Source organism: Musa acuminata, chromosome BXJ2-8 (genome assembly GCF_036884655.1).
Source record: "Musa acuminata AAA Group cultivar baxijiao chromosome BXJ2-8, Cavendish_Baxijiao_AAA, whole genome shotgun sequence".
Classification (NCBI taxonomy): Eukaryota; Viridiplantae; Streptophyta; class Magnoliopsida; order Zingiberales; family Musaceae; genus Musa; species Musa acuminata.
The window spans coordinates 49,109,596-49,132,604 of NC_088345.1; the positions used below are offsets into that span (position 1 = coordinate 49,109,596).

Genomic DNA, 23,009 nt, shown 5'->3' on the forward strand with positions numbered 1-23,009 from the left:
AAGTGCAAGTTGTGTCTTCTCCCCCTTCCAACTCATTTTGCCTTTGCTCCATTATTCTTTACCTGATTGTTAAAGACAAAATAGATAGAAGCAAATTACAAGAAAAATAGACAAGTTGCAGCTTGATGGATGCCCCCAACATGGACGACTGAGAGATGTAGAGCTCGAACACAAGGATGGATACAGCTCTGTGGCCTGTAGCAGTATCTAAAGGGACTTATCGGGGTGCAACTCTGGGAAGTGCATCCTCCGATGGGTCCCTTTAGATGCTGCCACTTATAACTGCTATAATTCTGTTCATCCTCGATAATGGAGCCCCGTCAATAAATAAAATACCACTTCCATTGCCCTTCTGGTCATTGTGAAGACATGAAAATAGAATACCAAGTAGTTCGATGCATTACATGAAACCGATATCGATCATACAAAAGATAAAGAGTCACATCTTTTGCGTGATCAGAATTCTCGACTCAGATCGAAATCGAACCAAGCCAGACTAGTTAATTCATTCGAAGGCCACCACCGACGTCAAATGATAACACCAACTTAGCCCTCTACGCAAGTATAAGATCAAAAAGCGTGCTAAAGGATGGAAACAAGGCACCTTGTTTCTATGTGCCAAGGGTAGATAAGAAACAAAATTTGACGCACCGACGAGATTGTAAGAGGAAGAAAGAGAAAATCGTGGAGATGTAAGAAAACAACGATGAGGTATATCCGCGGTAGTTCCTGTATTGATCATAAAATCTTGCTCGAAATATGAAGTACAGATCAATATAATATTTGCCAGCTTGACATGCGGATATTGATTGATATATCATTGTTCCAGTGCTTGAAAAGACGTACACGACCAGCTAATCAGATCGGAAAATAATCGAATTGACCTATTCGATAATCAGTATCGCGCAGCACCAAATCGTTCCATGTTTTCTCTCTTAACATTCCGTCGATGAAGTCTTGGATTTCTGCAACCGAGATGACATCCTTTTTCAACATGACATATATGGTTCCAAGATGACCTCACTTTGCCAAAGCATTTAGGTGTACGTTCACTTTTGACACTACTGTTCCTGTGCATGCGCAAGCCTCTGATGCTAAAGCAGTCTTTAGCTTTCTCTCTGCAACAAAATTGACCCTCGTCATCCTTTCTCTTTTTTATTTTTCATTCTGAAATAGAATGATAACGATCAGGAGAGTCTCTGAGGTCGACGAGAACACACTCATTTGCGACATTTGAGTTAGCAAAGAGAACAACGATAAAGACGAGTGGGTAGGCATGCAGCTTGGGAGAAAAGGAAACGAGGAGAGTTCTAGGCATCATCGGGTGGGTGGGTGGGGTGATAAAAGACGAGCCCATCCGCCCCCACCGTGAAGGGTTTCAGCGGAATTAATCTACTGCTGGATAGGTTTGGGGGTATACGGCGCAGCTTCGCTCGCGGCCCGACTTAAGTCACAATGACTCGAGTCGAGACAAGAAAGCATTTCTCGTTGGGTGCACATGACACGGAGGACGCAGTACAAACAAATGATTTGACAAGTCATGTTGCACCTTGTGGTACTTGATCGGAAGGTGTCTCAGACTGAGGAGGAACCAATGACCCCATCCATCCATCCATCCATCCATCCCCAAATATTAAGCTCTCGCACAAGATGTTAATCCTTAAAACAAGTTTCGAGCAGGGTTTCAGAAAGAAGTGCCATGAATCCAGAATGTTTGTATATGTAAACTCGAGCGACGAGATAGGGGCAGTCAACTGTTTGATTAAAGTCCTGGTTATCCAAAAGTAAGTAGACGGGAAACAAAAGGTAGACGAGGGAGAGGCAAAGCTGAAATCACGTAGGCTTCAGCTGCTGCACAATAATAATGCAATTAAGGGCGGGTGGGGATCGTCTTTCACGTGGGAAGCACAAAACCCAAACAAAATCCAAGTAAGATCCCCTACAAAAGCGCAGATAGCCTAAAGGCAAAGGAGCAAGGTTCCCTATTTGGCAGCGTGAGAGCGACAAGAGCTGTGCGCTATAGAGTAGCGTCAGCTGATGCGAGAGAGAGAGAGAGAGAGGGTTCGCTGCAATCTCACAAGGAGAATTCCACTTTCCTCTGAGGCTCCAACTCCCGATTAAAGATCTCATTAAAGCCTCTTACTTCCCTGGCTCGTACCAGGCCTGCCATGCCCCAAGTTTTCACGCGCTTTTCTTTACCTTTAACCTCCTCTCCATCCCTCTCTATCTTTCTCTGGATGAATGAGGGGTCAACATCCAGCCCTCAAAGCCGTCCTAAGCTTCTTCCATCTCTCTCGTCTTGTGACCAGGATCGTCTATGGTCAGTTCATTATCCTCGAGTCCTTGTTCCCTTGTTTGCACTCCTGCTTCCACTTGCAGATATATGATGGAAAAGAGGAGACAGTGGGGACCTGCATCAGACCGCATTGATGACACAACCATCATGGAAAGTGGCTGGAATTGAAGGAGAAAGAACAGCTAAGCACAATAAAGCCAAGCCTCCCCCCCTCAGGGGGGAGGGAAGGAGCATTAGGACAAATCGCACGAATAACCACGCCTACAAGTCTACAAACACAGCGAGAGGACGACTCACTCCATGGTAGGGTCCTTGTGAAAGCGAACCAAATGGATGATGAAGGGCATGTTGCAACATTCCCATCTGTTGGCATGTGATTAAAGAAGGCGGGGACGGAGGCCAGAGCCTCCAATGCTAAAGTTGTCTTTAAAGGTCAATGCTGGCTGCTAAGGCTGAAAAGGAGCTCGTTTTGCCTCTTTCCTTTCGCTTTTCTTTAAGCATTGAAGCAGTGTGATTCAGGGAATGTTAGTGCTAAGTAGGACACTCATGAATCTAAGTTGGGATTGAGTTCACTGTGGGTGGCGTGGGCTTAGCTGAGCTCTTGCTGGTTACCATCTCATTGGATGCACGGAGGAGCTGCAATCATGGAAAGGGTGGATGGGAATCTATGTTGCTCTGCATCTGAAACGTATTATTATGTCAGTCGCGACATCACATGATCAGGGTGCCTCACCTGATCATTCTGAACAGAAACGCATCAAGGGACTGGGAAAAGCTCATTACACCAGAAGCGAGCGAGGAGCCTTTGACCGCGCATGATGAGGACCCCCACCCTCCCCTCTCAAGATTCGCACAACCAAGCATCGATGGCTAGGATCTCAAGAGGATCGAATCCCTATCTCGATGCCGTACGACAGGAATCCTTTGGATGATCCCAGCTTAACACTGATCCTACTTCATCTGTGTGCGAGAAGTACTTGGTGCCTGGTGGCGTTGCAGAGGGTTGGAAGATCTTCCATGGATGTATGCATGTATTTATGCAAGAGAACGCTGAGACGTAGTTCAGTGAAGCTGGAACCACCAGCAGCAGCGGCAGCAGCAGCAGCAGCGGCAGCTAGTAAAGATGCCCCTGGCACGATTTGATGGAACCGAGACACCAAACGAACCCCATTTATCTGGTCCAACAGGGAAGATGCTCTTTTGGGAGGACAATTGAAATGCTTTGCTGGTGTTTGGGGTTTTGCAAGGCGGTGGAGAATCTAAGACTTATGAAGCCAACATGAAATTATGGACGAAGGTCTTCGGTCTTTAAGAATGACCAATCCAATATCTTCGCCCTCGCAGGAAACTTGAATGCTCGTGAGGGATTCCTCCCGGAGACTGCCTCTATCACATCCTGATGTGACCTGTGTGACCGATTCGATAGGTAACCTCACCCATCGTTCGGGACACGGAACGCTGTTTCTGCCAGAGGGAGGTAGAACACTGCTGTTTCCGGAGGTCATTGGTGTTCGATGTTTCCAAGGTTTTCGTCCTTCCATTCCCAAGCAGGATGAGGAGAGGAGCATCGTCCAAGAGGCACGGTGAGAACCAGAAGAACGCTTCGAGGCAACCCTCCCCCTCGAGACTACACGTCGCACATATGCAACGAGCTTCAACCCGAGTGCGAGAGGGACGTCATTTCATGCACTCCGGTCGGCGACAGCAAATAGCGCCGCTCCTCCGCCACCCGGCTCAGGCCATAAATCAGGTCCCGAGAAGATGACGTGACGCACATTAACGGGGGAATTTGCGGCGACGTCCAAACTGCTTGGGCACCAGCCCAACACCGATCATCTATTTATGGGCTGACGGCAAAAAGGATCGATCTATTCGGCCCGAGGCTCGCCTATGAGCCTTTCCACATCTCTTTCTACTGTGACCATCTTTTCTCGCAAGCAACAATTGGCGAACAAGCAACTCTACAATTTCATTTCCAATAGTTTACTCCTAAGAGATCTAGATCTATAACTCATTTTAAAATCGTGTGATCCTTTTAATCCTGCAAAAAGGTGCTTGTGCACATCACTAGTTAATAACATATCATACTACCTTTACATATAAAATACATGTAGATCGGTAAATCAACTCCCAAATAGATTGTTTATGTCACGAAACCCAACTCTAAGAACGTGTGACGATGCTTTTTCTACCGCATATTGTATTGTTTATTGCCGTATCATTGAACTAATCAACGCCTCCACCATTCGCATGTGAGCCAAGGCACGCATATGCGCTTGGTTCGAGAACGAGAGAGAGAGAGACGGCTTGCCACGGAAGAGGATAAGATACATACACATAGGATATGGCATGTTATTCTCTGTGTCTTCTCTAGGCATGAAGGGCGGTAGCATCTTCATGTCTTCCTAGGAATGTGTAAATATAATATCCAAAGGCAAGACTTCTCTTTTGTTTTCTTCCTACCATGGCCAAGACACATGATGACATATTTCTTGGTTCTGATCGAATAATTCCGATATGTTTATTGTTTCTTGGGTTCCCAGCGTCAAGGGAGAGCGCGGAGGTTGATGACCGACTCTACAGAGCTAATGGTAATCAATAGCCACCATCCATGATAACGGAGTAAGAAATGCCTATTTGGATCCATGGCGTGGACTGAATCCAGGTATTAAAATATGAATCATCTCTAGCATTGCACCATTTTAAAGAGCATGCTGATTACCCACACTTCATTTTTTAGAATGTTTCTGCGATCTGATTAGCTCCAGGAATGAGACAGTAAGCAGAAGATACAGATGCAGCTGTTTGTGTGCGTATGATTCCATTCTGATCATTTCTGAAATATGCCAAAAACATGGCAGTCCTACCGGGGATGCTTTCAACAATCCGTAGATTATAATTCAACCATTGGAAATGCATCGATGCCAAAGGCAAGTGCAATTGGCGCAGTAGAAGGTTGCTTCCATCAAAATGATTTAGGGAAAGACATTGCTGGAACTAAAAAGAGCAAGACAACCATCTTGCGTTTATAGCACTGATTAAACTGACGTCGGACGATGGTAGGGCTCGCATGCAAGGAAGGAGGATATCGATGATCTGGTTAACGACGACTTGGATGTTTGTTCCACTAGATATGAGGGGGTCACACTCACCAAGAAGATGGACCCGACACCACAATGCAAGTGCTGTATCTATCCCCCATGCAGTCCAGCTATAAATATCGTACCTTGTCCATTGTAACTACAGATCTTGAGGTAGGATATCAAATTTGATTGCACTCGAACAAGACAGAGACGGACAACGATGTTGATGCCAACGATGCCACCACCTTGGAACCGGCACTGTCGGTATTGAAGTGGCTGCTGCACAACACAAGCAAAACGAAGCACCGCTGCGGTTTGGATTGCTTGGTATGTGTGCGTGCACTCATCGAACACTTGCAAAACGTTGCGTTTCCTCCGCTCATCTCCCCCACAATTCGGAAAGTAAGCAAGTAGGCAGGGGCGTGAACGGTGAACAGCCCTAACAAAACCGAGGGATTTGTTTATGGAGCGTCTGCCGAGGATTGCACTTCCCGAGGCCACCGATGTGGTCGTCTACGGCAACTCAGCGCATCTGTTCTTGTCTCCTGTCCCACAGAGCTTATTAGTTTTGGTGACTCCAAGCAGTAACGAGAAGGTCCCGAGTTAGGGTAAGGAGCTTGTCATCCTGGGCTCACCATTCCGGGGTCTCTCATGTCGTCCACGGACCAAACAGGGCATCAGGTTTCCTTGTCCTTGATTCGGGTAAATATGAACCAAACACGAATTAATGATGACATGATATAAGAGAAAGATTTAGTTCGTTCTAGTCTCTCTCCGTCGTAGGTCATCGAGAGGTGGATTGATACGTCCCGTCCCTATCATGCGTTGCTGTTGGATTCCCCTGTTGGATGAGAGATGACACGGATAGCCGCATGACTGATGGAGATGGACCATGGAGGGATTAGGTTGGGTCCATGGGGAGCACAGCTCGAAAACAACGTACCGTCTCCCTCCTCCTCCTCCTCCTCCTCCTCCATCGGTGTCGAGGACACCCTAAGTCCGATTTGATGGCACCAAAGGATAGGTCCATCATTTGTTGTGGCTGTAGAAAGGAGTGGGGTGAACAGACGAAGCTCACTGCTCGTGGAATCTTCCTCCACCACCTTTGCGAGCAAAAAGAGAAGGCTCCTCTGCTGGGCATGTGGTGTGGCGACCGAGAGAGGACAATGCTCATTGTAACTTCTCATCCATCCTCTTCTTTTTCTGGCATGTCCACGCAATGCTTGCTTGCTCTCTTAATTATCTCCTTCTTTCTCTCTGTCAACACGTAAAACGCCTGCGTTGGTCTCTCCATGTGCATATACGCTTGCCGTGCTACAATACCATCAAATGTCGTCTCCAACATTCGCCGACGAATTACCATTACGATCGGAGGATTTCAATTGCTGCCCCCCAAACTCTCTCATCCGCTCCCGCATTAAATACATTTTGTATTTGTCTCTTCAATCCCAACCCAACCGCGTTGGCCACATTAATTACCAACACCTACTAACGCGCTCGTGTTAATTATTACCTGATGTCGGTGATTCGAGGAATTGGATGTTGGCAGCGCGAGAAATGTCTGTTTGCAACTCGTGAATCTACCAAACCAATCGCAATAAAAAAGAAATCAAAGAAACGTGGATAAAAATGATGCATCATCAGCTACATCTACGTCTACATCATAAACCGTGAATCAACCTATGCTTCCATCCTAGGCGTTGCTCAGCCATACCTTTACCGCTCCAAGCTACTGCATGGACTGTGTGACTCATGAGCTACATCATCTTAGCTTTCGGTTGTCGCTTCAATCTATCCTTCTTCGAATGAGGATCGTGAAAGATTCCCAAATCGCCATTAGAAAGAAAAAAAATCAGCAATCGTACTCTACGTTGAACAAAAAGTAAAATATAGGTTCAGAAATTATCCTATTCCAAAGCAAGCAAAAAGGGTAAGGAAGCAGCGCCAAAGGCATGACCTCCTCCTCCAAAAAAACAATCTCCATGCATGCACATGAGGAGGAGAGACCTGGCTATTTGTTTACGAACAAGTGGGAGGGGGACAGAAAGTCCACAAGGCTTCCATGGATGTCAAAGCTGGGAGACGGGTTGTGGTGTGTGTGTGAGTAGGGAGGGAGGGCTTTCGCCTTCCCAACGCATGCACCATATTAGTTTGACCGAGAGACCTGCCAAAGGAGGAGCTCGGAGACAAAACCCAAGTAGGCTTCCAGCACAAACAAAAGAACACCCATTGAGGTGCAGGGATCACGTGAGCGGAGGGCTGGACGACGCGCTGGTTATAATACAGATGTCACCGTGAGTTTGACGAATCATGGTGTATTGGCAATCAGTAAGAAATGCAGCAGAATAAGAATAAAAGTCTTCCTAGAGACCATATTGATACCAAGTTTACGGGAGATGAGAGGCCTGATGACATACTCATCTGTATACATACACTCGGAAAAGTTGCAAGAATAATGCAACGAACGGCGCTGAGATGAGCAGTTCAAGAAGCAGCAGCACACCGTCCTATTTCCCCCCCAGTAAAAGGGCCACTTTTCGGCCGACTAAAACGCCTACTGCGTTCCTCCTCACTTCGCAGTGTTCGCTTGGCTGAGATTGCCCCGAAAGAAGGACAGTCTCTGAAGACACACACTCCGGTAGCCCTTTTCTTGTAGCCTGTAGCATAAATGATTTCGTATCATTCCAATCAACTAGAAAATGACTGTGTTCATCATTTTACTAATGCATATAAGCACACCATCTTCCGTACGTGTAATATCACAGTTTTTCTAAATGTCCTTTTGTAAATATGTCCAAAAGGGAGTGCATTCTCTCTCCCTCTTTCTCTCTCTCTCTCTCTCTCTCTCTCTCGCCACCAATAATTTACTTTCACCACACCCCCCACTCCAGAAAAGAAAACCAGCCTGGTTTTCTGAGCTCTATTCCAAACCATAAGAACGTCACTCTTACCTTCCTTTTTCACTACCCATCTTAGAAATGCTTCCTTTCCTGATCCCACTCTTCTGCTCTCTCTCCCTCAGCCTCCCATCCCATGAACCCAGCTTCCCACTCATTGCTTCCTTGGTCATATAGTGGGCTCAGGCGGTGGTGGAGGAGATGGACTTGGGTGGGGTGCTGGGCATGGATGCATTAGTGGGAGCCTCATCTGAAAGTGGCAACCTCTTCTCTTCTTCCCTGCTCTCCCAAGAGACCGAGGTCGGCAGGCAAAGAGGAGTCTTTCTGTCTGCTTTTCACAAGCATGAAAGGCCTGCTGAACCTGCGGACTACGATTTGAGATCCTTCAAGATGGCCAGGAGTGAGGCATTGGTTTCGGCGTCGACAAAGGCAGCTCATTTCCTCCACAGATCTAACTCCCTTCCTCTCCTTCCTGACGGAGAGCAAATGCTCAGCTTCTCATCGACATCCAAGCAGAGTGACATGGCTATCGCCAGCGATGGGACCTTGCCTTACTACAACCACCCATCGGCGCCTTCCTCAACACAATGTTATCTCAGGAATGCAGGTAACCAGCACCCCGCACATGCTATTGATGTTTGGCTCAAGAACGCCTTCTTTTGGGGGTTTGGTACTGGTCTCTCATTCACCATCGGAGGGCAGCGAAGTAGGTGGACTCTTTGATTCCAGTGTTTGATTGGAGGACGGTCTTTTCGTAGAATTTTTTGATCCTTTTGTTTTCAGTCTTATCAAGAAAAAAAGCTGACATCTTTCTCTCCTCCTCCCCACCTTTCTTTTTTCTTTGGCCTCCCCTGCTATTTGGTTCCTGTCGTCCGAGGGGTGGTTTTGGGACTACCGGCTCTGTCTTTCTTCTCGTCAGGGAAAGTAGCAAGGGACAAAAAGATCAACAAGAAGAAGAAAGGGCAAATGAACCATCCCCTCTTATTCTCTCTGATTCTTGTTGTTGCCCTCACCACCCCTCTGTTACCTCCCTCGAGGAAGCCGATGCCAAGACATGGGGGTGAAAATATGACATCTTTGATGTTTATGTAGCTTGATGTGCTTCCTTAAATGCTGCAGGCAAAGGCATGGAAGCTGTGAATCTTCTGCCAGGACCCTTGAGGGCTCTGCAGATGTCGTTATTTTCAAGAATACGTTCATGTTCTTCTCCTCATCTTTCTCCTGCATTCTGTTGCATCTGCTCGTCTTATCTGATATGGTGCTGTAGTTCCGGCTTGCCCTCTCACATTTGTTCCTCACGTTTTCCTTTCTTCTGTTCCAGCTTTGTATTCCGGAAGCTCTAATGCGAACATGCAAGGGGTTCTGGCGAGGGTCAGGGGACCCTTCACTCCGTCTCAGTGGCTGGAGTTAGAACACCAAGCCTTGATCTACAAGTACCTCGTTGCAAATGTGCCCATACCGGCCACTCTGCTCATTCCCATCAAGAGAAGCCTCGGTGCTTCTGGGTTCCCTCCCCTGTCAGCTGGATCTTTTGCTTCAGGTACTCGTAGGTCGTCATTTGTTGCTGTCGCCGCATTAGCTTGATGCATGTATGCTTGCTTCTGAATGCGGTGGTTATTATTTGCAGATTCTCAAGAAAAAATGTGATTTTTTGCACTGAAGAGATCTTAACTCTCTGACATCTTTATTAGGCGGAAAATAAGTTGAAGTTGCTTGTTTTCTGTAGATATGCACAATCTTTTTGACATCTCCTTTAATCTCTCATTGTGATACATTTTATATCTAAAAGTCTGCATATGTAATTACATTTTGATAAGGATTTTACAACAAGTTACCCCCTTGTTTCCTTACTGCTTAACCTTTTGGGAATAGTGGTAGTGCAGCTAACACTTCATCCGTGTCTGCCTTTTCCCTTGTAAATCCGATAATCTCGATGAATGTTTGTTTATGGATAAAGGGATGATCAAACATCTTAAATGCTGTATACATTTTGGGACCTTTTGGATGCTGAAAGCTCTTATTTCACAAACATTCGATGGCTATATTGCTGTTAACTACTTTGATTGTTGCAGTTGGATGGGGACCATTCCATCTGGGGTATTCTGGAAATGCTGATCCGGAGCCTGGTAGATGCCGTCGGACTGATGGGAAGAAATGGCGGTGCTCAAGAGACGCAGTTGCTGACCAGAAGTACTGTGAGCGACATATCAACCGGGGCCGCCATCGTTCAAGAAAGCATGTGGAAGGTCAAACTGGCCATGCCGCGAAAGCAGTGTCCGTCATCACATCGTCGCAGTCAGCTTCAGCTGTTCCTGATGCCATTTCATCTGGTAGCCTCACCAATTCACAGCGGCAGAGTAAAAGCTTGCAGCCAAACATCGCTGATCCTTTCCATGCACAGTCCAATGGGTAGGAAATTACTGATGATTCTATTGTCTTTCACTTTCGATATATAAATAATTAGATGGCTTCGACACTTTAAATCACCTTTCTCTTTCGATGAGTAAAATAGATGCCCTTTAACACTTCGGCCCTGTTTTGCTTTCACGATGAAGATACCAGTATGGTTAGTGGGTCGATCGGTATAACAAGGAAATAAGAAAAGCTGCTCCATGTATTTATTCCTGAAATTATATTCCATGGATATTTACGTTCTAGCTATTGTTATAAAGAATACTTGAATGTTTGATTAGTTCAAATTATATGATATGTTTGAGTTTTTAGGTCATAAACTTCTTTTTTAATAGATGAGATTGCTATGTTCTATATTTGACTTTTATCTAAAAAATAGTGAACATGTCAGCATCTGGATTGCCCTTTTATTATGTAGTCAAAAAAACTAAAAACTCAGATAACTTTGGTGGGCAAATTTCAACATGCTAAATATAATGGTGCAAGAGACTATTGGGTAAAGGCAATTTTCTTATCACTTTATTGATTCTCAATTTTTATAATACCCATGAAAAACTCGTTCTTAGACTTACATTCTTACCAATAAGATGCTATTAGGGCTTAGGCACATGTTAAATCCATGCATTGAAACATTGGAAGGTGTGATCTTCAAGAATATTGCTTAATGGTACATAAAACCAAGTTATATATGGTTTATGATGTAAGAAAGTCAAAAGGGTTGCTGGAAGCAACGTAAATTATGTGTTAAGGGAAACTATTCAGGTGAAAACATAAAATAGGTAATTTTAGGCAAAGTTTCAAATGTTTGAGAGCAAACTTCAAAATGTACAGTATAAGAACTATGGAAAAGACAGAACATTGATAAAAGTGAATTGTCTTTGTGCATTTCATGAGAACAACTAAATCTTACTTTTAATAATGGTATTCAGTTACATCTTCATGAACTATTATTTCATGGTGCTTTATATGCATTTCGAATAAACTGATAACGATGTAATAAGACATCTAATCAAAGATAAGTAGTTGGAAAAGCTATAATTTGAAGTGGTGAAGTTTAAATCAGTTAGAATTCTAGTAATAAAAACTTAAAATGTACAGCAAGCTATCACAACTTGATTATTGACCTTTCATCTTATAACAGAACAAAACAGATTTTGTTCCTCTGTTGTCATTCAATTTCTTCTGTGTCACTTTATTTTGTCTTTGGGACTATATCAGGGTTGATTTTAACATGAGGGGCCACATTTAATATCTGCAGCATCACAATATTTTAGGGGACTAATTTTTCATCTTGCATGGCGGTATGTGGCAAGGTGTACCATTAAGTGATTTGTAACAGGAAAACCTCATCTTGCATACACTTAACCTTCTCATCATTAGGAGATGCAATGTCGGTGATAATTTTCTGTGTTTGTAAAATGCAAAACAACGCTGGATTCATAAGTTTGCGCATATGGGGGCTGGGTTCCACCAAGGGAAAAGTTCGAATGCAAGTACCAGTGAGTCCCATGAGAGGGACTTGATCATGCAGAGGTATGATCGAAGCAGCTGGAGAGTTGCGGACGCGCAACCTTCCGACATTGCATCTGGAGAGTTGCGGCAAGAAGGGCTATGGATTCAAGGAGTGAAGGCCATGGTACCGCACAGGCGGGTCTTCCGGGCGTGCACCGAATTTTGCATCGGATGATAACCTTGGTCATCAGCTGGAGAGTTGCGGTCCTAAGGGACAATGGGAGGCTTCGGGGAGGCTGACCTTTGCGGACGGACGCGCAAGGGTGCCGCACGACTTAGGCAAAACCAGCTAAGTCCGTGTCATATGGTATCAGAGCGGGACAAGCACTCATAGAAACACTTGACATGCAAACGTGGGGGACCTAGCGGGGCTGCGTGAGGGCAGTCAGCACATGCGCGACCGTTTGAGGGAAAACGGGCATGGAGATGTAGGGAAAAGAGTCGCTCAGAGGAGCGGGCATCTGAGATTGGCATTCAGAGGAATGGCCAACCCTTCGCGCAAGAGGCACCACGAGAACAGGCAAGCTTAGAAGAATCTGGAGCGCACAAAGGTTGGGATGGCTGAGTTTGAGCTACGGCTCAACGTTGACAACTTTACTTGATGGTGCTCAAGGCAAGCGAGGCGCTTGGCAAAAGGACGAGACCATGCAAAGTGGAATGAGTTGCTCAGCGACCGAAAGAGTTGTGCAAAGCTCACAGAGGTGAGGGGAATTGCTAACTCGAAGAATTCGGTACTCATGCATGGGCTTGTATGCGGACGATGGATTGTTCGTGGCCATCCCAAGGCGACCGAGACTCGGCGCCATGGAGCATTGAAACTTTCTCTTCGGCATGCGAAGGATACGTCCGGAGGAGGTTGAAGTGTGCAACGAGTTCAGCATGTTGCTAGGCCTGGAGGGGTGCAGCGGTGGTTGTATTGACGTGGAGGCGCAATCTAGCAAGTGCGTTTGCAAGAGGCAGAACAATGCACAGTTTGTTCAGCAGATCGGAGTAGTCCAAGGGGATGGTGGTCTCCGAAACGAAGAGAGATGTTGCTCAAATGGGATAGTTATCCAGGAGGGATAAGTCCCGGCTCTCCAGAGGGAGAATCATGTGCGACGGACTGCACATGTTGAGGAGGAGTACCTCAACAAAACAACAACTCCACGAAGCTCGATGGACTGAGCAAGCGGCGAGGAGTCGTCGCATGATCTCGCTTGAGAGAATGCATTGGTGGATGCATTGCGAGATCAAGTGGGGGAGCGACCCAAAGCAACTTAAATGAAGGCACACTTGGAGTCGATGTGGAGATCGGACTCAAGGGAGGGCTGACCCGTGGAATGGTGGGCACGAGGGCCACCATCGACTCAATGCAAAAACGAGGAGCGGAGCAACTTGGGTGTAACTTGGTGAAGTACCCAAGCCGCATGAAGGGAGCCAGCAGAGAAGTTGGAACATGGAGCAGACGCACAGTGCTTTCCTTAGACAGAGGTCAAAGACATGAACTCTTGCAGAGGCAAGAGTAGGATCATGTTGTTCCATGGGTCCTTCATTCTGACGGAGCGGACTCATCTTGCATGGTGCCAAAGACGAAGGGAGCTTCTAGGCACATGCACCTTATCTCGGAGGAGCATTTGATGGAGGAACTAAGGCGACTCAATTTGCGGAGGCGAAGTTGGGTTCAGAAGGCCTTAGCACGGGGCAAGAGGACGCAGAGGCGGGTACTCTTGAAGAATATGCCACAGTGTTGCCATTCAAGTTGCCATGAAGGAAGCAGTGCGCAGCGGAGATTGTGCTGGTAGGGGCAGAGGCCCAGGATCCAGGCAATGGTGCACAATTTACAGCGAAGTCGGTGGACTTCGGGAGCTTCTAGGCGACGGACTGTCCTAGAGCGGTGCTTCATCTAGGTGTGACCCAAGAGTGGGTGGATGAAGGTCGATTGCCAAAGGAGCGAACAAAATCGAAGGTGGAGGAGACCCTGCGATGTATTGGCAGAGGCCACACATGGAGGGTTCACAATTCGAGTTTATTCCACAAGGATCAGAATGCAATGGAGATGTCACCAGGAGGCGACATGGTGCAGCGGATCGTGGTGGAATAGTTCGTGGCAATGCGACACACACGACACAGTCCCGGGAGGGACTAGATCATATGGAGGTATGATCGGGAGCTACTGGGAGCTCCGCTTTGGTGAACAACACGACGGCAAGAAGGGCTATGGATTCAAGGAGTGAAGGCCATGGTACCGCACAGGCGGGTCTTCCGGGCGTGCACCGAATTTTGCATCGGATGAAAACCTTGGTCATCAGCATATGGGGGCTGGGTTCCACCAAGGGAAAAGTTCGAATGCAAGTACCAGTGAGTCCCATGAGAGGGACTTGATCATGCAGAGGTATGATCGAAGCAGCTGGAGAGTTGCGGACGCGCAACCTTCCGACATTGCATCTGGAGAGTTGCGGACGCGCAACCTTCCGACATTAGGAGATGCAGTGACCTTCTGCTAAATAGCTATCATAGGTTAACCAGAAATGCACCTGCAAGTGTCTTGTAAAGTATAGATCAATTTAGAATAAATATGTGGTGTTGTTTCATAAGTTTGCATTTATGCTGATTCAAAGTCTCTCTCTCATTATATGAAAGGTAACATCATGTGGTATATCACCAGTCCCTGTGACTTTCTTATTAAAACATGAATCAACAAGCATTTATGGTTATACTTTTAGATTTTGACATTGTATGTTTTGTTATACTGGAGAATGATTGGTTCTCAGGTCACTTGGTAAATATGTGCCTTTCGATGTGATCCTCATGTAATCTTGATCTATGTTCTTCCGCAGGGTGCTGATTAACAAAGAAGATCAAAATGATCCTTCGCAGAATTCAAAGGGCCTGTCCGTGCTAAGTCCTGTGAACCAGAATTCCATGAACAACTTATTTCCCGTCTCAAAGCAACACAATCCCTTTGAGGAGACCTCATCGGGAAGGGACTTTGGGTTCATTTCCACTGATTCACTTTTAAATCCTCCCAGCAGTTCATTCTCTGATAACATCAGTTTTATCCCAAACTCAAAGCCTGAGGTACATTCCCATCCCCTTCGACACTTCATTGATGTCTGCCCCAAAACCCAGTCTGATCGTTCAACCGTCACCTGGCCTGATGTAGAAGACACACAACTTAATAAAACCCAGCTGGCTATCTCAATCCCCATGGCTTGCTCTGACTTTTCATCTTCGTCCTCATCCAACTATGACAAACTGCCACTTTCACCTCTCAAGTTATCAAGGGAATATGATCTAGTTAACACAGGTCTAGGAGTAGGTTTGCTGAATGAAGTGTGTCATCAACAGGTTTGTTGGAAACCGGTCTCCTGGGAGGCTTCCATGGCTGGACCTCTGGGGGAGGTTCTGACCAGCACTAATCCCACTCCCAAGAACCAAAGCAAGAACTGCTCATCATCATCATCGCTAAACTTGTTGAGCGATGGTTGGGACTCGGGCTGTCAGTTAGAATCTTCACCGACTGGTGTCCTACAGAAGGCTTCATTTGGTTCACTGTCCAGTAGCACTGGAAGCAGCCCCAGGGCAGAGAACCTGAAGATTCATGAGAGCACTGGCAGCCTGTGTGACGACCTCCTCGGTTCAACAATTGTAAATGCTCCTACTGTTCCCTCGTTGTGACCTTCTGACAGGACCACCATGAGAAGATGCATCATCCGAACGAAAGAAAATGAGATGATGGCTGTTGGTAACTAGTGGCGACTTTGCTAATCAAGAACTTGGATACATTGGGTTCTAATTTTATAGCTGTGTTGTTTACTTGTTCTTTTGTCACTGTACCATGTCCTATGTTCAGAAACAGCTCTGGATGACTCAGAATTGTTGCCTTCAGAAACAAATGCTAAGCTTATATTGCCCTGTGTTTGTATGCAGCTATCTGTTATAGGACTTCCAATTCGGCTCGACAATGTCTGATGATTTCAATATGAAATTTTCCCTTCAGGCATTAGGTTTTCTGACTGCTCTACATAACTTATCAAGTGCTTGGAGGAACCATGTTTGCAATTTCTCAGTACTTGCTATCATGTTTCTTGATATAACCTCTGTTGATAAGAAGGAAATGCTAATTATTTTGGCACACCTTCCTACCTTGTTATCGACGATTTGTTGAGTAAAAAATCTCGATTTTGTTCTTGTGCAAATATTATCCTCCAGTCCATGGTTGCTTTGAGTGAACTACTCCACATAGTTCATCTTGGTTTCCTGCAGGAGCAGCAACATGAAAGTGGTTGAGGGCAGAATGCTTTGCAAAGATGCTGCACAAAGGACAAGAGTGTCTATGCCTGTATCTACCCAAGGCTTGAAGGCAACGTAAATCCAGCCGCCAGCTGCTACAACTCCGTCTGTTTCAGTTCAATCTTTCAAGAATCTTGTTCATGACAGCTAACATCTTAACATGCTGTCATCAGATCTTACCACACAGCGTCGCTCCTTTGATCAAAAGAGACAGGACATATATAATCTATTCACGGACAAAATCGAAAGACGGTAAGATCCCCGTCCAATCCTGCAAGTTCGTCTACATCTAGAACAGTTGCATCTCCCAATAGATTAATCGGATCGATCCAAAGGCTGCAGACCCACACCGGTGGTTGCCTTTCCTTTACCTCTTCTATCTTAGTAAAACCCCACGAAACACCTCTTCTTTCCCTCCACGCTTTGTTGCCACCTCTCTAAGAAATATTACTTGCGCTAGGGAGGCCATGAGCTTATTTATGCACCTCGCCATTTCTTTCCCCGACCACCTCACCAGCCAGCATACAGATGAGTAATTGCCACAGGTCCCGCTCCTTGGGGAGCATTCCTTTCTCCTCCGTGGAGGACAAGTCCGTCATGTCAATTGACAGCAACAGGGACCTACCAAGGCTGCAGGAAACCTTGAAGGTGCAACCCCCTCCGTGCTGGTCTCGGAGCCCGAAGACTACGCTGCATGGCTTCTACGTCCCCCTTCCTCCAATGCACGGTCCGGTCTCCTGTCAGGAGCTCTCCCCTTGTACGTCTCAATTGACCGCTTCTTTGCTGCCTACTTGGAATGCATCGAGAGCTCAAGGTGGCAACAAGGAAAGACACCAAAGGAGTGCAAGATACAAGGGAGGAGAGGCATTAACTCTCTTGCAAGGATGCGTGCGGGGTGAGAGAGAACAGCGTGGTGGCGGCCGTGCCGAAGCTTCCTGCTCTTCCTGCTTCAGAAAGATACCTGGAGTTCTCCTGTCATGGGTCCTTCAATTGCCATAAACATACTACTAAGCAAAAACATGCGAGGAAGACGACCCAACATACACCAGTCCAGTGTGCCTTAAGATGACCGCACATATACAGTATCTATTTTGTTCGAACCTGTTCTCATGTGCTTTTGGAAATTAAACGTGATGTGCCTCAGCATTGGTTTTCTTCATGCAAGCTGATCTTAGCGCGTAAATTCTACAGTGGATGCCTTCCTAATGGAACGTTTCGAGTATGGCCTGTGCATAATATGGAAAGTTGGGGAGACCATCCCTGCAGATCCAATATCTCTTGATAGAACACATGGATTAGAACTTCATATCTATTTCTGTACTTGTTAATCATCATACGTACATGATATCATGTATAACGGCTTTGAAGGAATTTACGAGAATAAAGAGAAGATTATAACAAATTAGATGTCACTCGATGGTTTAGTCCCACATCGCCGATCTTTGAATTGCAGGTAACGGAGCCCTCGTTAAAAGAACATCGGCTGCGACATTTTCAATCATACCTTTCTCGGCCTTTTGGCTAAGATCAAGTGTAGTATCTGTTCTTATCAGTTTAATATCTGATACGAGGGCCATAGGTCCATCATGATATTAAATTAATTTTTTGTGGGAGAGGGTACGCCCACGGCAGCTTGCTGCTGGGACCCTCGAGCGTCGCCCGTGCGTTGCACTGCTTCTCGGGCTTGGCGCACCCCGATTAAATCTATGCCATCAAATTATCTCTAATGTAATTGGACTAACCAATTTGATCACTCTTGGTAAATCTGATAGATGGGTCGGGACCCGTTTCTTATAGCAATATAATTCTTCTATTCGTGGTGTTGCCAGATTCGGGTCCAACATGGTCCAGAGGGAAAGCCATCGTATCGTTTGGATACCAGAAACTGATGCTGCTCTGCCCTCCCATTAGAGGCACTAACGAAGGATTTAATGGTGTCAGCGACTGGAGCTGCAGTTTGAAATCTAGCTGAGTCACAGCTTTACATCATTATCGGGTACTGAAAGTTTTGATTCGATTAGAGGATTATAGAACATTGAATTAGCAAGTAGAATATCTCGTCTGGGTGGTGTAGTCGGTTATCACGCTAGTCTCACACACTAGAGGTCCCTGGTTCGAACCCGGGCTCAGACATGATTTTGTAGATGAATTTTATTTTTATTTAAATTATTTGAATTTTTGTAGAGGTCGTCAGTTCGAACCGACATGATAAATTTAAGAAATTTTTAATATTGTATCAAATGCTTTTAATATTTTTAATATTGATGAACAAAATTTGAAAAAAAAAGTAGGGTTTAGATTTGTGTATCAAATGTTTTTGATAAAATGAGATTCAAATTAACCTTTTTTTTGTATTTTATAATCTAGGTTTATGGTTTAGATTCATGCCTCAATTATATTTGATATAGTGAACGTTAAAAGTAAACTTTTTCTTTTTTATTTTACATATCAAGTGGATATGACATGATGAAATTAAAATTAATTTATTTTAATGATATAATTGATCGATGAGCTTGAAGGATTAATCTTGTATCAAGTATCTCTTAGATACATGATATAAGGGATACTTAAACTAAAAATGCAAGTGGCTAGATGATTAAATGTTAAGTTGGGGAGATCAACATTGAATCGAAAAATATGATATTGAGCTAAAAAAATCGAACATCAAAATAAAGAAATTAGTCAATATACCAAAAGATTGATCGACATGTTAGATGATCGATTGACGTACCAAAGATTGATCGAGGCTTCGATCAAAATTAACTAGGTTATAATTAAATTATAAATAAATTAAAAATATGACTTAGACACTATTAAATAAGGATCCTATTGAGCTAAGCTAGTATAGAGGTTGAATTGAGTTTTAATCATTGGTCATACATCCTAGAATGACATGGGATACTTTTATTTTTAATAGAGGTGCTTGGGACCTCTCTCTATAAACACCTGGTAACATCGTTAAGTGTAAACTTTTCATATGAGATTTTAAATGATACGGTATATTTTGGCAGCATGAACACGTCACAACTGACACAACACGCCAAGTCAGAGTCCTGCGCCACACGTCCCGTCCCGGGAGCTCGGGGCGATGCCGTCTGATGCACCATTAGCCTTCGCGCTATAGTATAAAATCCTTGGCTGGCCTCCGGCCAAAGAAGGGAGAGAGGAGGAGAGAAAGAAAAAAGCAATCATTCTCATTACTAACTTGCTCGTTGGAGGGGCCACAGTCGGATACCACCCGACGGTGGCCATTTTGCAGGAGGGCTACCACTTATCGACGATGAGGGACTCGACACGGGAGCGTGACTCGCTCGACACCAAGGAGTCGCCAATCAACCCCGATCCCGACCAACGCCAACCAACATTCCTTTCTGAGAACTCGGGTATCTTCTCATCCGAATCATCCGACTAACTTATCAGTCACGACACATTTGTTCATCACACTAAGGTTCTAAAATTTTGGTATCGTCGACAACCTAACAGGTTTTCTGTTAATTAATATCCCCCCACACATATTGAAGACTTCAGATCAGGCATTCTATTTTGCTCACCTACAACACAAATTCCCCACGACGATACAAGACTTGAAGTCATCTCTCGCTCCCAATGCATGAGGCTCACGTGAATGGAAATAACGCGTCTCTTTAATACAGCCTCGCACAAGGTGGATGCGCACTTATGACGCACGCTTCTGACCGCTCCCTCGGTGGATCTTACACCGCCCTCTTTGAACTCGCACAAGAGCACCAACGAGATGATATTTCGCATGCACACTCTGATCCCCCGGTAAATGTTCTTCCTATCAAATCGTATCATATGGAGCAAAATTCATGGAGCTGCTTGGATAATATATGTACATGTCCATTTGCTTTGAGCCTATTTGTCAAGGAGATCCTTGCAAAAGCAGCAGCGTCATGCAGTGTCTGCCATCAATGCATCCCCAGTCCAAGGGAATTTGAACTCCCAGTGAACTCTTGGACGTCTTCGCAGTACTAGAAGAAGTCATTCTTCTTTTGGATTCCTTCTCACTCCACCCGGTTGTTGAGTTGCCCCAAAATCATGGAAGGACGAAAGCAGCAGCGCAGTGGGGTCTGCCTTCGGTGTCAAGCAAATGCCATGGTCTCCATCTGCTTCTTCCCGCATTAAGAAACCTTTTGGTCCACGGCGATGATGTACAGTGATCCAAAGAAATCCCACCTTGTTTATCCTCCGCTCTCGCTCCTCTTTTACTGTAGCACCCACTCACATGTGGACTTCATCAGCGAGTAATACACGAGTAGGTCAGAACGGTGCTTATAGAACATATATTCAATCTGCTAAGGGACAAACCAACCTTACTTTATCCCATTTGATTTGGTTCCTCATCAAGCGACTTTTAGCGAGATACTATTGATTCTCTTCTCCTTTTGTTAACATCTCGAGACTCGTGTTTCATCTTCCCGAAAGATAGCTGTGATCCAACAAGTCCACTGGCCCACACTTGTCTTGGACACTTTTTGCTGCTCCTCTGCTGATCTCTGGATAAGAATATACAATAGAAACCTATTTCTTAGACACCCTCCCTCTTCAGCCCTGGACATGTCTAAAGGAAACCATAGACGAAGCATGACCTGCACTCCGCCTAAGCTTGGATTATTCAGACAATACACGTCGAGATATCACGCCAGTTAGGAAGCAAGAGGAAGAGGAGAAAGAATAAGTATGATGACTGCATGAAGGCATGTAAACGACAAAACCGACGGTTTTCCTTTGAAGGTTGGGATTGGAGCAAATAACCCATCATGTCAAGGTTTGCCCCCCTCCATTGTCCCACTCGAACAGCAATTCTTGCAAGTTCTTGAAATCGACATCTTTTGTTTCGGCCAGAAGCTCCACTCGGGAGAAAACCAATCGAGTGTAACTATGCCTACCGACTTCCGCGTATTCACAAGAGGGTCTTAATTATGGTTTCGTATCTTTATGCCGTCCTGAGTACGTAATATCATCAGGACGGTCTTTTAGCATGGGTCTGACTGTGGGGGCATGGGTCTCGTTCTCCTGTAGGTTGAAGATCGCTTATTTAGTTATCCATCGAGTACTTGTATATAGTTTAGAATCTAGAAGGGGATTCTTGATTCGATCCATCAGATGTTTAAGTTAGCAGGAGTCGAAGATGAGACAGTTGGAATGTGTGTCTTCGGTCTGACCCCTAACGCTATTCTTTGGCGTGGTTTTTATACATGTTGCTATGTGTTGACGTATGTAGTTGTTAATGATAATCGGCGTCTTCGTACGTAAGTGTCTAAAGACGTTATTACCATGGATAGTCAGCTCATATGCTGGGACACGAGCACATTCTGATTTGTCCAACCCTGCTTCATTCGATGCTCTATGTCTCTGAAGTAGTTCAAGACAGGGTTACACCTCTGTATAGCCTCGAGCGATGTTGGTGCAGTGTGCTGACAACGTGAATGATAGACAACTATCTCGTTCAAATCCTGAGTGTTAAGATGGCTTGGTGTGTCACGTTGGTCTTGAAACATCGTATCAGATTCTACGTGACAGTCGATATGTTCGTGAAGTAGATACTAGAATATGCTATATCGACTACGATAGCTTATGAATATTTGGAGAGCTTGCACAGTATTTATGGGCGATATCGAGCATCGAGCTACGCTATCTGTTTTTCCTACCATCTTTCTATCTCCTAAGCTAAATGCGACTGTATTGTTTGGAAGTGAACGCAACTCGAAACTACAATGTCTGCAAACCGATGTGTTCTTGAGAAATTATTATTGTTAGAATTTTACGAATATTATTATCGTATTAAATAGACCTTCGCCCATGCTACGTAAATTCAATGCATCAAGCTTTTTTTTTTCCCCTCTAAAAGTTTATGTCCTTAATGGCACGAAAAATGCATGAAGAGCCGGCCTCATGTCTTCTTTCTCTCTCTCTCTCTCTCTCTCTCTCTCTCTCTCTCTCTCTCTTATTATTTATTATCCATTGATGAGAAGTCCCACAAAGAAATTTATATGTAATACAATAAATGATTCTTCAATGAGCCTCCCACCAAGCATCATCATTAAAGGATTCTTAGTAACATCCTCCTTGGATTTACAAGTTCATGAATCAAATTCTCATTGTATCTCCATATTCAATAAAATATTCATCTGATTTAACGATGTACATAATTATATCATGATACAACGTACATGTATGAATTTAAATTTAACAGTCTGGTCATGACGCCGCACGTACATTTAATGTTCATAAAATGCATTTAATAGGTTCATAATTTTGGTCATGAGAATTCATTCAAACATAAGAGATGTACATGATCATGATGAAGGCTCTAAGCCTTTCTTGCATCTTCAGCATATCCAGTGTCTCCGAACCTGTTAATTTGCTCCTGTTAGATAGATAAATAGCTTAGCGGACTGCATGTTCTAACATACACCAAACCTATCTCAGCAGCTGAACTATTTAATCCCTGCAATTAATTGCAATAACCAGGCTTGAAGTCTTATGGAATAGAAAACATATGAGACCTGTTCG

At 44.8% G+C, this 23,009-nt stretch overlaps 1 protein-coding gene and 2 non-coding genes across 4 annotated transcripts; all 3 read left to right on the forward strand.

Moving 5' to 3' along the window:
- The first annotated feature begins 8,289 nt into the window (after positions 1-8,289).
- LOC135580837 (growth-regulating factor 6-like) lies at positions 8,290-16,182 on the forward strand. 2 transcript variants are annotated; one of them, XM_065122444.1, is made up of 4 exons: positions 8,290-8,883; positions 9,598-9,816; positions 10,349-10,685; positions 15,017-16,182. In XM_065122444.1, exons 1-4 carry the CDS (start codon positions 8,478-8,480, stop codon positions 15,855-15,857), a joined length of 1,803 nt encoding a protein of 600 aa, XP_064978516.1. In that variant the 5' UTR covers positions 8,290-8,477; the 3' UTR covers positions 15,858-16,182. The 2 variants fall into 2 exon arrangements, with proteins under 2 accessions (XP_064978516.1, XP_064978517.1); XM_065122445.1 differs by lacking the exon at positions 8,290-8,883 and adding an exon at positions 8,923-9,476.
- A 1,790-nt stretch (positions 16,183-17,972) lies between these two features.
- On the forward strand, positions 17,973-18,170 carry LOC135621333 (U2 spliceosomal RNA). Its single transcript, XR_010490501.1, has one exon. It is a non-coding gene; the product is annotated as a U2 spliceosomal RNA (small nuclear RNA).
- A 361-nt stretch (positions 18,171-18,531) lies between these two features.
- Positions 18,532-18,605, forward strand: TRNAV-CAC (transfer RNA valine (anticodon CAC)). The gene has a single exon. It is a non-coding gene; the product is annotated as a tRNA-Val (tRNA).
- The last annotated feature ends 4,404 nt before the right edge of the window (positions 18,606-23,009 follow it).

Excerpts from the sequence above, each read along its gene's own strand:
- LOC135580837 (XM_065122444.1), top strand. The coding sequence starts at position 8,478 with ATGGACTTGGGTGGGGTGCTGGGCATGGATGCATTAGTGGGAGCCTCA. Across the intron at positions 9,817-10,348 it reads AGCTGGATCTTTTGCTTCAG|TTGGATGGGGACCATTCCAT; the intron begins GTACTCGTAGGT and ends TGATTGTTGCAG. Across the intron at positions 10,686-15,016 it reads TTCCATGCACAGTCCAATGG|GGTGCTGATTAACAAAGAAG; the intron begins GTAGGAAATTAC and ends GTTCTTCCGCAG.